Raw genomic sequence first — 19,050 nt, forward strand, 5'->3', positions numbered from 1 at the left:
AAGACCTGAAAAGTGAAGAATTTAGAGGACTGGATACTTGTTGATCTTTTCCAGCTTCTAATGAAATTGAATAACGAAAATTAAATTTTTTGTTTAGGTGTGAGGGGGCCCCGACCTCGCCCTTCTCTGTGAGGGTCATCCACTTTCGTAGCCCCTCCAGCGCTTTCTTACATATATACTAGTGTCTAAAATAATTTAGTTAAAATTACAAGCAAATACGACAAATTTAATTTTAATTCTAAACGATTACAAACAAGTAAACTACCGAAACTGTAAAAAAGCGCTATTATAAAATAAAAGACAGACAGCAATGAATGAAATTGAAAAAGAATAAAAAGTAGTTCGATGTTTATTTTTTATTTTCCTGTGAGAAAACATCACAATAATAAATAAATAAATAAATTGAAAAAAGGAGGAGAAAGTGCAAAACCATAATCACAACCTTTTTCCGCCTTTTATAAACCTGTACACGTGATCCTCCTCCTGATCCAAATACTCGGTTGCTCAATCGTTTTCCTCATCGGTTGCTCAATCGATTCCTCACGTTAGCGTCTTTATTTGCCTCATTATCTTCGGTGCGGTCATCCTTCTCGTAGTCGTTACGGTCTTCGCCGTGATATTCAGAAATGTTCTCTTCACTATGTTCCTTAGTCCTGAAGTCATTATAGCCTCCGATGCCGAAATTTTCTCCACCACCGCCGTTGAAATCATATCCACCGTTCGGAGAATAATCTTCATCTCCGTTGTCCTCTCCACCGACGCCCAATTCATCTTCGCCGTTGCCCTCTCCACTGACGTCCAGTTGATCCCTGCCGTTGCCCTCTCCACTGACGTCGAGTTGATCCCTGCCGTTGCGCTCCCACCGACGTCATCGTAAATGTAATCGTTGTCACCGTTGTTGCCGTAGTCATCGTCTGGATTGTTGACTCTCTGGTTGTTGCCAAGGATGCTGTCATTCTATCTGATGTTACCTAACTAGCAATGCGGATACTCTTCGCCATCGTTCATTGCGTTCTCTCTTGTGCTGATGTCACCGGAGGCAATCGACACGGTATCCTCGTCGTTTTCGTGTCGTCGTTTTCGTTGCGGTGCTTGTAGATTGAGATTATTATGCGGAAGTGGAGCTTTCCTCTTCAGACATTTACGTCGAAAACCTTCCTTGGCGCTTTTCAAAGCTTTTGTCATCACGAAGACGAACGCATCCTTCTTCGATTTCGTATAAACGAGGTTGTACGATGGTAAGGCTTCTAAAAAATTAAAATTCATTGTGAATTTATAAAAACGCAATAAATATGTATATAAATAAAGTATAATTTAAAAAATGCATACCTTCGCATGCAGCTGCAAAGTGAGTATCTTTTAAGCCCACTATGTTGAACTTTTCTGACCCAGTCCAGGTCATCCTGTGTAAAGAATTCTTCATTGAATTTGAAGCAATTCTTAATACATATTGCTGCTGCGTTGACTCTTCCTAAATATAACAAATAGTCGACCTGAAATGAAGCAATTGATTGCATTAATTTACAAATACATATTAGAATCATTATGTTCTACTCACGAGGTCGGCATACTGCTCTTCATTGGCGTAATTAAATGAGAGGAGATCAGCTGTTGTCTTGAAGGGTAGGTACGCGGGTTGGTCTCTGGCTGTGATCCGTTTGTTCTTGTTAGAACGCTTTAATCTCTCGTTTATTTGTCTGTAAAATATAAATTATTACAATATTAAACCGAATGCAGGAAATAAAAGCTATACTAAGACGAATCCCAGTGATCTTATCGACCAGCTGAGACATATCAATTGGGTGAGAGGCGTTGCTTTATCCAATTTGTGACATCGATTCATTTGAACATAGTTTAGCTCGTGATAATTGTTTTATAAAGAAGAGAGAAAGCAGACTTTTTTCGTGCGCATAGTTCACAACCGCTATTATACGTTTATAGCGTTCAAAAATGCAAGCTTAATATATACGTGACGCTTTTCTTTATATGGGCAAGTGCGTTCTTGAGAAAAATGGATACGAGTTTTATGCTTTTAAATCTACTAAAATCACCAATAATCTGTATATAGACAGCATCGGTGCATCGCGATAATCGGCCATAAAGATACGCGGCTAATCGAGCGCCTAAGGTGCCCCTTCACTCAAGCAACCATCCAAGCACCTGCTTTAATGTTCGGTGCTGCGAAATGCGCGGAAATCTACGATTCTTCCGTCGATCGTCGCGCAATTTTTAGAGCAAGAGAAATAATAATAACGGAGCATCCGAGCTCCGGTAGAGTCCCTCTGCCCGTTGCCAAAAAAATTCATTTTTCCTCGCGCGGCTGCTCGGAGATACAATACGCATACTTCACAGTCTGTTCCAAATTTTCTAATCTTGTTCCATATTCACTGAAATTGAACGAAATTTTGTTAGTACATTTCTCCAATAACTTTAGTATTAGTTAATTCATAAGTAAAACTTGAACAAATTTTACCTCATTCGTTTTTCGGTGGCTTCCAAGATATTTTCAATATTTCTATAAATTAATTACAAATTTTAGTATTATTGTGAAAAATAAACAAATAATGTTATACAATAAAAGCTTGCTTGCATGCTTAAAAGATTCATCCAAATTAGTCAACTTTTGAAGAATCAAGCTGAAGATTTGAAAGAGAGGAACGCATTATAGGCATATTTTTATGCATTACATTTCACAGGAAATAAATGTACTCGATTTTTGACGATGAAGACCTTAGTAGATTAAACGGCGTGCTGAAGAGTTGCTGGTTTCTATGACGTAGCTATCAAAAATATAAAAAATATCATGAATATCATCACTAATGGATCATTTTTTATTGTACATAACTAATTTACCTACGAGAAGAGGGACGTAATTGTTGCTCTGTATTCATGCTGCCTTCGCCTGCTTCATTTCGTCGTGGAGCTTCTCCGTGGGGCTTCCTAAATTTGGGCCGAGACTTATTGAATGTTGATGTTGGTGTTGGAAATTGACGTGGATCACGCTTGGGCGTACTCGAACCAAGAGGTGGTGCCTGTAAACCTTTCAAAGGTGTAGTTTATCTACTTGCGCTGATGGCAATTGCATGCGTGATTGTGAGTGTGCGCGTTGAGTTTTAAAGGATGAGGATGCGCGTGATAAATCACGGTGCTCCTGAGGTGGTTTCTCTACAAAGGACGAAGTATTTACAGTTTGTCGCATGGGTGTTTTGCGAGAATTTGCAGAGGATGTGTGGACGGGATGCGGGGTTCATTCAATAAGCGTTGTCTAGTGTCTTGTGTATGCTGGTGTCGTCATGTGTGCTGATTTGCGTGTTGTGTGTCTTGTGTATGCTGATTGTGTGATGTGTGTTGATGAGCGAGTTGTTTTTGTTGTGTATTCTGATTATGAGATTTGTGTTGATTTCTCCTCAGTGACTGGCATTTCTGCGAACGCGTTTATTGTCATCGCGTATAGCAATTGTAGATTAGGCCCTGTCAGTTGGCCTAATCCTTGCGCCCGTTGACTGTAGTTCATCTCGATCGCCCGCATCACCACGACTTCGTTGGCCTCGATCTCTTGTTGTAACAGCTTCAGAGGTTGTGGCTGTTCGGCGTCGTAATCATCGTAATGCTTCAACTGCATACTTTCGAGGGCATCGTCCATTTCTTCTACGTCGATGCCCAAGCATCAATTCTCGACGACCTTCTCTACTTTCTTCGCTATGCTGGTGTATTTTCTGCGTCTATACGACGTTTCGCGGTTGCGCAACAAGATTGTATTCTTGTTACTATAATGTAAGCTGCAAAAATACAACTTTTCTACTCACACACTTGGACACATAAGCGCGTCGCTGTAACGTGGATTATTGCTCCAAATCGTATAAAACGAAAATTCGAATTCTTATATTCGGAGCCAAATCCGTAAAAAAATTTTAATTACGCCGCTGTGCTCTCTCTTGCAACGCACAGTTTGTGCAACAGACATATACGCACTCATACGCCCGAAAAAAAATTCCGAAAACAGACGAAAATATTTTTCGCGGAATTACGGGTATATCTCGACCTGCGAGTCGGGTGTGTTCTTTTCTTGACAAATATTGAGGTCTTCTCGGATGAAAACTGGGCGTATACTGTTCCGCGTCTTCCCATGGAAGTGACTATATGCCTCGCGCCCGTCGCGTTTTCGTAGAATCGCCTCTATGTAGCGCTGCAAGCGCTCGCACTCTCTCTCACACACTCGCGCCGCTGCGTGCTTCGCTCCACTATAGCGTGCGTGGACTAAGTATAGTCGCAAAGTATTGCGTTTACACGCGTTTATGTTGCCGCTTTGCTGCATTTTGCTGTTTAATTGTTAATAATTAAACAACTTACAGTTTCGCATACACGCTCTGCTTTCACGCGAGACGTCACGAAAAAATAGTTATGCTACTCTCTATCCTAACAAGAGTGCTTTAAAATTCTCCCGACAACAAATAGAAAATTAATCGACTCGGAGAGCATGCGATACTAATGTCAGCTTCAAGTTTCACTGCTCCGAGTCGTTTAATTCTACGTCGTGTGATAATATCGGTAGATATTTGTTCTCGGCCTGGCAACAAAACTCTCCGATTATTATTCACAATCTTGCCTCGATTACCGGCGTAGCGAGGGACGTTGTTCCTTGTTACAATATAAGCTATTATATTTTATTAAGATGCTTTCATTTATATTTTCAGACTAAAATTAAGTTATGGATGTTCAGATTGTAGCAGCATTAGTTTTTGTAGTTATAAGTGCAGAAATATCGGTTTAAACACTTATCATAAATATGAGTGTAAGATTTTTTGCATGATTATCGGTAAGTAAAGAAGTTCAATTAAAAATGTTAAATTCTATTTTCTAAAATTTCTAATAACTGCTTAGAATAATATAATATATTTTAATAAACAGTTTTTGTAACTGATTAAAAGCATTTTTCATAACTGCTTATAATTATATAATTCAGTCTAAGTCCACTTGGGAATGGGAGCCACAAAGGCATGACTTAAAAATTGGACCAAGACATCGGCCATTATAGATGTTTTTAATGTTACATTTTACAGTTACACTATGACGAGTAACTGTAGGTAGTAGTGAATAGTAGGTGGTTCTAGGGGATTTTATTATAGCATAATTTCTTTTTTATAATAGCATAATTCGGTTTTTGGTTTGCATCTTGCAGTGCCTGGGATAGATGAGTTTAGGGACTTGAGGTACATTAGTATTAAAGTATTAAGTTTGCAATTCTTTGCGTATGGCGTAAGTGGATTTAGGGTATAGAGGCGTATTCGGACTTTTGTCCAAAGACATTTTTTTCGACGGACGTTTTTTCGAAAACCGTTTTTTTGAACGGACGTTTGTTCGGCAAAAAAAATTTTTTCCATTGATCCACGTTGACTTATTTGGGGCAACTGCGAATGCTGGCACACTTATCGCTCGGTAGAACCACTGCGGTAACAGATACACTGCTGTACCACCCCGAGGTTGATGCTGTTGGGGTTTCAGGTTATTTTTATGCAAGTGTGAGTTTCATAAAAAGACCAAGGTCAGCCCGGGTTGACCCGGTGGGTTTTGAATGTGGAAGGGCGCAAAGCAAAGCGCCTGACACATCCATAACCCACCGGGTCAACTAACACGGCACCAGAACAACTGCGGTAACTGAGCTACTGCTGTGCCACCCCAATTTGGTGCTGTTGAGGTTTTAGGTTATTTATACAGGGTGGGTATACCATTTTAATCAAACCAGTCTAATAACTCCTAAATTAAGCCATGAACAGAAAAATTGTTCAGATGAAAGTTGTCCAGGATCAAGGGGGACATCTTTTTGAGCAATTAGTTTTGACCTTGAACTCAAATTTCAAGGTCATTTGAAGGTCAAATTTTTTTTTTTAAATAGGAACCCCTATTTTTGATAGCAGATTCGGAAAGAACAGGACATTTTACGTCCGAAACGTCTGAAAGTCAACATCCTCTAAAAGCTCTGGCAGTCGATCTCTGAGCAATGCCAAATAGCTATTCTGGTTAACATTTTGACCGAAAAAATATGGCCCAATCAGGTAACCATTAATGATCCCACACCACACCATTAAACTCCATCGGTTTTGATGGTCAATAGCCCTGTACCAGTGGGGATTTACAGGTGACCAGTAGTGACTATTGTGCCTATTTAATTGACCATCACTGCGAAATATAGCCTCGTCAGAAAACATAACAAATCTGAAAAAATCTGGATCATTTTGTAAAACTCCTAAAGCCCACTGGCAAAAGTTAATACGCATTAGAAAATGGCGTGGCCTCAGCTCATGAACTAATCTTATGTGGTAATCGTGATAGTGGAGATTATTGAGAATTCTCAATGCTGTTCTTCGTGGTATACCGATTTCTCTTTCAATTTGTCGACTACTAATTTGTGGATTGAGATGAACAGCTGCTAAGGCGGCTATAACATTAGGATCATTTTCGTTGTATTCGTGGTGTCTGCGTTGACGACGAAGATGTCCATCACGAGCTCTTCGAAGTAATCAGAGTAATGTGTCGTGAGTAGGACGCCTTCTTAGAGGAAAGCGTTCAGCGTAGAGTCGCACCGCGGCTCTGGCATTGTTTTGGGTTTCGTCTAAGATCATTATCATATCAACAATTTCATTGGATGAATTCACGTCCATGTTGAAAATTTTGTTTATAATAAGAAAAAAATATTTTATTTACATTCACTCTTTATTGAAATTGAAACTAAACCAAAATAAGAAAGTGACAACAAAAAAAGGAGGAATTTTCAAACTGTATAATTTTTAAATCAAATTTGTAGCTTCTTATTTTCTTACGTTAAGACATTGTGAGATTGAAGACCGCGTGAGAACAATCGTTAGGATCTAGTACCATGTTGGTTGACCATGGTCTATAGCAAAACACCATAGGCAAGCCAGGTAAGCCGGAGTATTTTTTTTGTGAAATCACGCCACGTACATGCTACATACTCTTACAGAAACTACAAAGGAATCTATGCTGAGAAGCTAAGGGACTTCTTTAGCGCATGTGACTGGTCATCCTTCACCACGCCATCACTTACCATGCATTACCATTCTTAACGCTCACATCACGAACGCCATAAATGATCTTGCCCCATTAAAGACTGTGACACCTGGACATAAACGTCACCCGTGGTTTACCGCGGCTCTTCGTGACCTTTTAACTGAAAGGAACAGACTCTACAGGCGCTTTCGCAGAAGTCGTTTACCTTGGGATCTATACTTCTATAGAATTGCAAGGGACAACGCGCATAAACAGGTATAGGAAGCCAGGCTGAATTACTACTATTCACGCTTGTCTACCTTGACCGACGTTGCAGAGATCGGGAAAGAACTTGAAAATCTTATTATCTTACTACCTCTAAATCTCCTTCACCTGCTCGGTTCTCTTCAGATGCTCTCGACAAACACTTTAGCTCCATCTCAAACGACCCTCAAGCTCCATCTGTTGAGGAGTATCTGCGAACCCTGGAGAGTCTGGACCTCCCTGAACACTTCATCTTCAGGGCTATCACGGAGTCGGATGTGTCGGCTGCAGTATCACACTTTAACACCCAGGCCAAGAGAAGCGATGGCATTCCACAGGTTGTAATCTCCAAAGCACTGCCAATACTCGCTCCTTTACTTTTACAAATTTTTAACCTGTCTTTGATCGAGGCACGCTTTCCTTCAGCCTGGAAATCATCGATCGTAAGAGCACTAAACAAAGTTAACTCTCCAACAGCTGTAACTGACTATCGTCCGATCTCTCTACTCTGTTTCCTGTCCAAGGCGCTAGAGTGGCTGGTGCACAAGCAAATCTCTGAATATCTTGAAACAAGACTTTACCTTGACAATTTCCAAACTGGCTTTCGCACTAGCCACAGTACGCAGTCTGGCTTAATTAAGCTGGCTGATGATGTCAGGCTTGGGATAGACAGGAAGAGGGTCACACTGCTACTTCTATTTGGTACGTAGCAACGACTAATTGGGGGTTTTGACCTCGTGTGGTTGCAGTACTCGTCTTTGATTCGTACTGCAAACTCCATATTCGGTCTAAAAAGGCCCACTTCACTTCCTTGGTACTAACATAATATTTTCTTTTCAGAAGTCAAAATAATTAATTAATGAATATTAAAAAATATACAATAAAATATACATTCTTTTTATTTTATTACAAATGTCAGTATTAAAATTTGGTCAATCGCATAAAATTCGTATTGTAATATTTTCATTCATGCATTGCATGAATTCTCAAAAACATTCGAAACAGATGAATACTTCATCTCTTAACTCTTAAGAACTTAAAAGAATATCAAAATCGAAAAAAAGAAGCTCTGAAAATTTACAGAGCTTTTAGTTAGGGAATTCTTTAAGTGGGCTATTTTAAACAAAAACGATGATTGTCTAACAAAAGCGTGAGCATTCAAACAAAAAATATTGCATTTTTTTAGTTAAAGTATACCCAAGTATGAGTAAAACACAAATTAGTTATTCAATTACTATTAAACAGAACAGAGCTTAGTGTAAGAAAATCGCGAGCTTTTAAACAAAAATCTGCATACATTTAATCAGTATCTTTATTTCTTGTTTTTAACGATTTATCTCCTCTTGCTGTGCATATTTTATCAGATACTGCTTTGGATACTTTTCCTTTTATACCTTTGCTGCAGCCAAAAACTTTTGCCACACAATCTGCAATAATAGAATTGTTAGTTTTTTTTTGTTTTTTAGTATATATATATATATATATATATATATATATATATATATATATATATATATATATATATATTACAATGAATCAATCTTATAACGTTTACTTGTTTACTTTTTAGGTATTATAATATGGAAAATTCAGAAATGATTAAGAATTATTTATATGAATGTGTTAATTGCAAAAAAGGATTTACAAAAAAAATCTTTTAATAATCCATGAACGAATTCATTCAAAAAACAAACCATATACATGCGATATATGTAAAAAAAGTTTTGCACAAAAAGGTAATTTTAATGAACATGTGAAAACACATAAAAATATAAAAAATTATCAGTGCTTAACATGTCATAAAACTTTTATGAGAAGATACCAATTAAAAATCCACGAAAATACCCATACAAAATTAAAAATGCATTATTGTAGTGATTGCAAAAAGCCATTTTCTCAAAAAAGTCACTTAGAAGAACATAAATTGATTCATAATAATATACGTCAACACATTTGTGAGATTTGTGACAAAGCTTATACGAGCCAAGATACTTTAAAAAGACATTTATCTACCCATTTCAAAAAAGAATACACTTGTGATTATTGTAATAAGAAATATACTATCAAAAAAAAATTGAAGAAGCATGTTATAGCACATATGTTTCCAATCACAAAAGTGTTTAAACCTCCAGTGTTAAATATACCTACATTTGAGTAAAAGAATTTGATTTGTTTCAATCATGTTGTAAAATAAGAAGTTGTCAATAAAAAATAAGATAAATATTTCATATACGTAAATTATTTCTAATGAAACAATACCCTTTTATGGAGTATAAATAAATTTACTATAATGTTATATATATTTAGGAACTATTTTGCTTTGTTGAACACAAGTATTTTAATACTTAATCTTGCACAGTGAATTACTGCATTATTATTTAAATCTGTTTTAACAAAAAAACTAAAAATATTTACTTAAAAAAATGAAATAAAGTTTGAACTTAAAAAAATAAAATAAAGATTGATAATCTTCTATAATAGCACATAAAATTTCTATTGTGGTCTAATCCGTTTAACTGGTCTACATCCCCGTTGAAACTTTTCTGCGGTCATTGGCACAGCTTCAGGATCTAACTTTACCTGATCCATACTATCATAGAAAACTGTGACGAGGGAATCTAAAAAAAAAACTAGACTTAATGAACAATATTAAATTAAAATATATGAAAAAAGTAATAGAAATATATATGGACAAACCTTGTCCCTTTACTGTCCCTGTTACTGTAACACCTAACTCAAGTTTGGACTGCAAAAACTGCTTTACTTGAACCGTAATCTTCTTCTGCCCATCTGTTATAGCACCTAAGCCATAACTCATGAGGCCAGTTCGATTATGAATTAAGGAAAATGGGGTCCTAATATAACCTGAAATTTCTGAAAAAAATATATGTATCCGTGCGTATGTTTTAGTAACGACAGGTAAAAATCATAGAACACGGTACACAATATCCTTACCAACTAGTCCTTCTATGTTGTGGATAGTATCAAAAGAGACTTTTTGCACTTGTTCTGTCGCTGAACTCTTCAATGTATGATACCCCAAGAAATGGATTGTGGTATTTTCCTTGACTAATATTTCAAACGGTACGAGGTTGTTGTCTTGATGGAACTTTGTTGCACGACAGTGACCACCATTAATATTGATAATCTATAAATATAAAAACATTTCAAATGACGCATTTCCATAAAATACCGTTGTTTTCAAAAGTTTTATAATCACTTAATTTATCACAGAGAAGTAGAATATTTAAACATGTACCTAAAATGTGCAAAAGTGTGCCAAAAATTATTTGAAGCTTTACTAAAATTATGAATTTTGTACAAATGGAATATTTTATATGAAATAATTAGTATACTTTTTCCACAGTATAATGTTTGTTATACTTTAAGTACATGAAAAAACTTAATGTGTCTAAATTAATACTTGATTAAGTACAATTAGGTATACAAAACGTAAAATCATTATTAAAATGCAATATTCTAATAAAAACAATGTATACAGCGATGAATGCTATTTTCAGTTAAAGTCCACGTCTTTTATGGCATATGTATGTAAAATGATAATATACGATATTTACCCTATTAATATTTATGATATTTATTGATAAGGTCATTGTCATCGTCCCATATGAGAATGTCAATTCTTTTACTACCATTTGTTAAAGTGAATTTTAACAAAGGAGTATTTTCTTTGCCAGATGGAGCAGGTGCCGTAATGAAATCGACATAACCTATCATGCTTCTGCAAAAAATAAAATACATTTTGTTTGTTATTCATTTTATATTATTTTTGAAAGAAAAAAGTAAGAAAAGAACGATAAAAATATAGATAACATAATTTAATTGAAAAAACATAACCTCAAAAATATAATTTCTAAAATTACTTACGTGGTCGCATCTCGATCTTCAAACTGCAACATTTCCTCATTTGTTGTAAAAAAGGACGCCATAATCCTCTTAGTAAAAAACAATTTATTTTAATTAATAGATAAAATTGTTATCGATTGTAAAGATGCGATACTGGATACAATGACTAGCATAATAATCCGCGCGACTTGATATGATAGAAGTGTGTGGGAAAGCAATATCCAATACATATAGCTCATAAGTGACAAACTTCACGGTCCTAACGTTTTTCGGTCTGGAGAATCGCAAAATCACACATCGTTCATCATAATAATTACATAAATATTTACTAATATTTTTAATGGAAATCGTAATAAAACATAAGCCACTTGATATAAGCTACAATTTTTACAGCAGGTTAAATGACAAAAAAGCAATAATGAATAATCAATTTTCAACTACACTACATTCGCGGCTAACTTAACGGTCCTAACATTTTTGTCTAGAGAATAAAGAGATGATTTGAGCATTCGAGAATTACACATCCATATATTTTGAAAATGAAACAGTTTTTTTGCCAATATTCTTGGTAGAATCATAGTTTAGCACAAAAACATGCTAATGATTCAATAATTTAATAGAAAACAGTAATAATATGCATTTTTTTACGATACTATAAAATCCGAACGCCAATATAGAAGTAAATAGTGTCGCGGCGCCGCGGCTTCGTCTGCTTTTCAAACTCGCCTTCGTGGCGCTACCGCGCCACTTGATTATCAAAGAAATCAATTTGTAAATATGCTTCTATTGTTTGAGACAGTGCATGCCGTTTTAGTATATATTTTAAATAGCAGTCACTTGCCACACGTTTTCAATTGATCGCTTTATTCGATTTAGATGAAAATATAGTAATCTTAAGAAACATAGTAGGAATCACTTAAGTGGTGTATATTATTATATGATTGTACTTTATTGTTTAACTAACTTTTTATTCCAAATAAGCTTATTTTAATGAAAGAAAAAGTGTAATTCATCATTTAAAAATATAATTTACAACTTTTACTATAATTGGCTCTACTCAAGTGGATTCAAATATGTTCGTTAAAATCTCCATAAAATTTCATCTGAATCGAATGAAGCGTTCAAGAGAAAACGCGTGGTAAGTGACTCTGCTATTCGAAGTAGATACTAAAAAGATATATGCAGTGCCTGAAGCAATACAAGCAAAAAATAGAAATTGTTTATTGTCAATATTTTTATAAACATGTTTTTTATCTTTAGAAATAGGCAGAATACACACCACCTTTTTCAAAAGTTGGAAGCAAAGGACATCTGATTTCCTTGTTTACTTATACATCTATATCGATATGTTCAAGGGCCCTTAATCCGTTAAAAAAAAACTTCTTGTGTGACGAGGATACATATAGTTTTTTGTACAGTTTCTTGCACCTATCTCTACAGTATTGTTTACACATTTACCTGCACAGATCTCTACGCTGTTCTTTGGGCAATTCCCTGCACAGTTCTCATTTTTTTATCTGCAATAATATATAATCAAAATATTATTGCAGAAAAGAGCACTCATAGGTCTCCTCAGAAATATTTGCAGATTAATTTATTTCGTTAGTCCCTTGTTCCGTCTCATGATACGTGCCGCTGGCTATAGTTAAAGCAAAAAACAATTACGTTAAAGTTAATAAGTTATTTAAAAAATTGGATTTTTAACATTTTTTATGCAACTGTAAAAGTAAGAGTGATATTTCTCGTAGGCATAATCTACCTGATATCGGATTATATAATTAATCACTGATGTGTACAAAGCGAACGAATGGACGAACTTCGTATTATACTATTCGATTCCATGCTTTGAAGGGATTATGAAAAGTAAATATTTGAAACATTGGAATTTATTTGTCTTTGGATTAAGTTTACTTTTACAAGAAAGAATTTCAAAACAGAATTTAAACTTTGCTAAAAGAGCACTACATGAATTCTTACGAGATGTTGCAACATTATATGTACCAGAATTTATGAGGTTCAATGTGCACTTGCTGTTACATTTGCCAAAGTATGTTGCATTGTTTGGAGCACTATGGGCTTGGGCTGCATCCGTTTCGAAGGTTTTAATGGCTTTATCAGACATTTGTATTTTGGAACCCAATATATACCTCTTCAAATAAGTAAATTGTACAGTAGACTTAGGTATGTAAGAAATAATTCATTCATATTCAGCAGTGATGAAATAGATGTAGGTGTATTAAATGTATTTCTAAAACTGATGAATCAGTGTAACGTAAAAACCTGCATTGAGTACGGAGATTACTTACGAGTATTTGGTAAACCAAAACAAATCAAATTATCGATCATCGAAAAGAATATTATAGAGCAACGCATTGGACATAAAGTAGAAGATACCTGTTTATGTTATGATAGATTTATTTTAAAACATATACTTTTTTATTCAAAAAACTACAAAAGAGCCCAGAAAAGAGATAACAGTACTCTTATATACAAACAAGGATTAATAATTACTATTTCACATCTACTTATGGTTAGTCACTCCACATCTAATAACGAAGAATATGTTATTATAGGTGAAAAATTGAAAATTAAATAATGAAATTTTATGTAAGAGTTATATTGCGACTATTCGAAGATTCATAAAAATATTGTTTCATTACCGAACGACGAGAATTGAATGCATAAAGGTAAATTACGTTTACATGAAATGTATAAACGTGCCTCTTCCATATGGGAAAAGATGCATATTTCCCTTAATTAATAAATTCGAGACAGACTAATTGTTATATATTTCAATAAATATTTTACCTACGATATATTTTATTATTATATTAAATAAATGTTATTAATGTATTGAATACATATTTTATTACGATTTCCTTCATTCTGTAGAGACATCTGCAAAGTTTGTTGCACAGATTTCTACATATGCCACTGCATATCTGCAGCGGGCCTAAAATCTCTGCAAAGATCTTTGCAGATTACCCTGCTGACCTCTCTGCAGGGACTTGTGCAGACTTTTTTGTGAAGGTGTACACAAATCTGTACAGAAAATTATGATTTTCTGCAGTGATCCAGTGGCAACTGCAGAAATATCTACAGAAAACTGCAAATTGAGTTTCAGTTAACTATAGAGATTGCAAAGATATCTGCAGGTGTCACTGCATCTAAAGAGAGTGTTTGGTTCCCTGCAAAGAAATTTGTAGATATCTTTACAGGTATCTCTATAGACAACTTTATCGTAAATATTTCCACATAACGCAAGAATAGCTGTAGGTAATTACATTTAAAGTTTTTCTTACAAAACACTCTGCAGAGAATCCTGCACAGAAATATGTAAAGTAATCTACATATCAATCTACAGAAATATCTGCAGGGAATTGGGACTATCTGCGAATACTCATGACTCCTACAGAAGCATCTGCAGAAAAACCTGCAGAGAAGTCTGGAGAGAAATCTGTAAAGTAATGTATCCCTACAGAGAGTTCTCATTCACTACACTGATCTCTGCAGATTTCTTTGCAAACATCTCTACGGAGTTCTTTGCACATTTTTCGTAAGGGTTTCCGTAGATAATTATGCAGAAAATCAGCCAAGCAACTCGGCACAGATCTTTGTAGAGAATTGTACAAACTTTATGAAATTATTATTTATAACTTGTGTTCGAAATCTCTCCACAAAGATCTGTAGATTATCCTGCAGATATTCTTTAACAATCTGTGTAGGATACGTATACATTGGACCCTAGTGGAAATGGATTTCGTGCCAAAGTGTGCCAAAGTGTGCCAATGCATTCAAATTCGGAAAAAAAGAAACACTTTGACACACTTTGGCACACTTTGGCACACTTTGGCACATTTTAGCATACTTTGGCACAGTTTAGCACACGTCCTAAAAAAGACCAAATTAATATATTCAATTTTTGTTTTGTGAACACTGTGGCACACTGTGGCACACTCTGGCACACTTTGGCACACTTTGGCACACTTTGGCACACTTTGGCACATTTTGGCACATTTTGGCATTTTTTGGCACACTTTGACACAGCATATTACATCAATGGTACACTTGCGGGTATGACATAAATAGATATACACTGACATAGATATGTTTTAAAATTAAACAAGTGCTTGCAATTAAAAAATATATTTTTAAAATTTGAGTTATAAATTTTGTTTATTAAAAATGTCTAATAAACACATCAATAAACTATATAAATGAGCTATTATTATTAAAAGGTATCACGAATAAATATACATAAAATTTATTAATGCATATTCATTTTATTATGCTCGCACGGCGACAACTTTTCTATATTTAAAATATATAAACGTATATATTATGAACACATGTATTATTTATTTTTGGATAGATCTTTGGCTACCTCTTTGATTTTTATGTAGCCGATTAAAAAGCTGTGATGAAGTACTATAAAAAGATTTTCTATAAGCATTTGTGAGGTTTCTGCAGCAGGAAAACCAGATAAAACATTATAAAATTAAGAGAAAATTAAGTAGTTAAGAGCCTTTCTATATAAAAATCAGATTTTTGAATGATAACTTCTTACAGATTCTTTTTTTTATAATGTTTTATCCGCAATTGCTGGTACAGATACCTCATACGTGCTTATAGAAAATCTTCTTATAGTATTTTATCAGTGCGTTTCAACCGGGAAATAGTCAATAATGGAATAATCAGTCAATTTCCATTAAGTTTCATAAATTTCTTACATACTAACAACAAATTCTTTCGTAATGACAAATATTACTAATACAAAGTCTTATTAAAGTAAGAAAAAACTGTAGTTTAAATTTAACTTTCGTTGCCATTGCTTTCATTATGAAATGGATTCTTCGATTTGTTCCTTCTTTGTCCTACAGAAGTAGGACTTCTTAATGGATGAAATCGAGTTATGCTGATATCTGTTTACTTTCCTCATTTCATTATCGATCATGTGAAGTGGATACCATTTTATATTGAGAAACTTGTAAAATTCGTTCTCTACGACTTCTTTCTTTATTGGGGAAAGAGGGCGATCCTCTAAGCCAACAATCTTTTTCACACACCGTGTTAACAAATCACTTTCTCCGTAAATACCTCGATTTATAATCGTAAAAAATAATTGACAATTATCGGTTTTAAACGCATCTTTGTATGCTAATGAATTTATATATACACCCTTCTTAATATGTGTCAACTCATTGTCACCATCTACGTTGCCAATATCCTTTTGGTTCAGTTCAAAAACGTTATGTGGAAGTCCTACTGCATCTTTTTCTGAAAAATTATATATAAAATTATAATAAAAACTATGTACAAAATAGCTAGCATATGTTGGATTCAAACAATAAAACAGTTTATAGATATATAATTTTTTATCACTATAATCTGAAACTAGTGGTTTAAAAATACAATATCTTAAAAGTGGTTCATCGCTTAGACTTCAAACTTGATATGCTAGCCCTTGTAATGTGTAGAAACATAATTTGGGTAGTTAAGTTACTTTACTGTAGCCAGAAGGTCAAGTTTTATCTCATTATGGGCTCGAGACGCGACTTTTTCTTCACCAAGTTGACCCACTAGCTGCATTAAAGTAACCAAACAATGAAAATATGTTTCAATACAGTACAAGGGCTAGCATATCAAGTTAGATGCCCAAGAGATGAACCAGTTTTGAGATATTGCATTTTTAAATCACTGGATTCTGATTTATGTGATGAAAAGTTATATCTCAATACTCAAAACTTGATATGCTAGCCTTTGTACTGCATTGAAACATATTTTCATTGTTTGGTTACTTTAATGCAGCTACAGAGTACACTTGTTGAAAAAAAAGTCGTGTTTCGAGTCTCTAATTACTGTAATATCCTATTAATATAAGGAAGACACGGGTTGAAATTCCACGCGTAACGGTCAACGGGCCTCAGCTGAGTCGAACTCATAAAATACCGCGTATACATAGATGCGCATATTAGCGACCTCTAGTAGCAAAAGGGAGATCCGTCTCTGTATCTATTATCTATACGTAGACTAATATACCATACGTTGTGTTCTTTTTGGACTGTAACGGCCGATTGTGTTTTGAAAAATGACCATCGGAAATAAGTTATGAATATAATATAATTACGTATATTAATTATTACAGTGATAATTCTAAATACGTATAGCGTACGCATACGCATACGTATACGTACATGTATTGGCGCAGATGATTCGTGAAGGAATAAAAAACGAGTACTAAAGTAATAAAAGGTTGTGTCTACATATCATACAAAAAAATTCTATTCGTTATATTGATAAATAATTAGCTGTCAGTGTAAGTGTAATACCATAATGACTTCAGTAAAAACACATTATCTAATGCTTATAAGAAAAAATATTATTAAAATTAATTTACAATTTTTCACAGCGATAAAATCCACCTGTCGAAGCATCTTTTAAAAATCTTCAGTATTATGACAAATATGGTAAACAAATGATACCTTCAAGTACAATACATGATCGTCAAAAGGATATAAACTCAAACGTAGTTAATGTGGTACGTGTGTATATATATATATATATATATATTGAAATATAAAAATCATCATTAGTATGTTTTAATACGATACATATGTATATATAATACAAAATATATTTTCATAGCAATCAGAATCAGTGTTAAAAAATGTTCATGATGCGACAGAGATATTCAACGAATCTGTTAGATCTGATATTAGAAGTAATGAAATATCACAGCCGTCCACAAGGTTTAGAACAATTGATTCAACTGAAAATACATTTGTAAGTAAACTTTGTAGTTGGGTTTCAACAAAAATTATGTTCATATCAAGTTGAAGAGTCGAATGTCCAATTTGCAGAGTTGATGAACCAGTTTTGAGATATTGCATTTTTAAATCACGGTATTCTGATTTTTGTGATAAAAAGTGATCTACAAACTAGTTCATCGCTTGGACTTCAAACTTGATATGCTTGTTATGTATAGAAACATAATTTGTGTAGTTAAGTTACTTAATTTACTTTACTGTAGCAAGAAGGTCAACTTGTTTCTCATTTTGGGCATAGAGATGCGACTTTTTTTTCAACAAGTTGACTCTCTAGCTGCATTAAAGTAATAAATTTATTAATAAATTTTGAACACGAGTCGACGGCACAATGCCGTCATGTAGCTCCTCAAAATGTCGTCATAATGCTACCATGAGTGCCAACACGGCGTGACGGGGCGATAACATGATGTCGGCCGAATGACGGCACTGAGACTGCACGGAATGGGCCACGCGTGACGTCCAGGTACCCCTGCTCCGGGACATGAAAATGACGGCATTGTGCTGAGCACAATGACAGCACGCGGTGCAAGCATCGTGCCGGCACTTAAATTAAGCGAAAAAACAAAAAAATTAAAACCCTAACGAGGATCGAACCCTGAACCTTTCAGTTAGCAGGCAGGCACTTTACCACTCGACCACGAACACTTGTTACAAGACATAGCTAATTGTGTCCTTATGTATTGCGAGCAGCTGTTGATGTTAATAAAGTTGCAAGTTATTGTAATAAACAATCACCAAAATTATTATTAACGCGTTTAACAACATTGATATTCGCCGCTTATTTCGTGTAAGGCGCGAAACTGGCAGGCTGCTATAAATTCGGTAGTCATGAAAGAGTAGTCGTAATAATATGATTAGTGAAAATTGACAACGAACAAAGTCCGGTGGATAAATAATAGCCCAAATTAACAAAATCAACAGCCTTAAAATATAATTCATTGAAAAGCCTTATTTTGTGAATTGTGCGGCTGAAAATTTTCTAAGTTTCGCAGCCAACAAAGCCAGCATTCTTGGTGCCGTCAGTCTTGGTGCCGTCAATCCGCCGACATCATGTTATCGGGGATGTTATCAAGTATGTATGAAATAT

The 19,050-nt window shown here is 34.8% G+C and overlaps 1 protein-coding gene across 1 annotated transcript in view; it reads left to right on the plus strand.

Moving 5' to 3' along the window:
- LOC116417791 (SET and MYND domain-containing protein 4-like) overlaps positions 1 to 19,050 on the plus strand; it is a 224,254-nt gene that overhangs the window by 45,464 nt on the left and 159,740 nt on the right. The window contains exon 2 of the mRNA XM_031932842.1: positions 4,695 to 4,816. Within this exon, the coding sequence (XP_031788702.1) occupies positions 4,695 to 4,816 (122 nt within the window). The remainder of the gene's footprint in view (positions 1 to 4,694; positions 4,817 to 19,050) is intronic.

The sequence above is a fragment of the Nasonia vitripennis genome (genome assembly GCF_009193385.2).
Source record: "Nasonia vitripennis strain AsymCx chromosome 5 unlocalized genomic scaffold, Nvit_psr_1.1 chr5_random0002, whole genome shotgun sequence".
Lineage (NCBI taxonomy): Eukaryota > Metazoa > Arthropoda > Insecta > Hymenoptera > Pteromalidae > Nasonia > Nasonia vitripennis.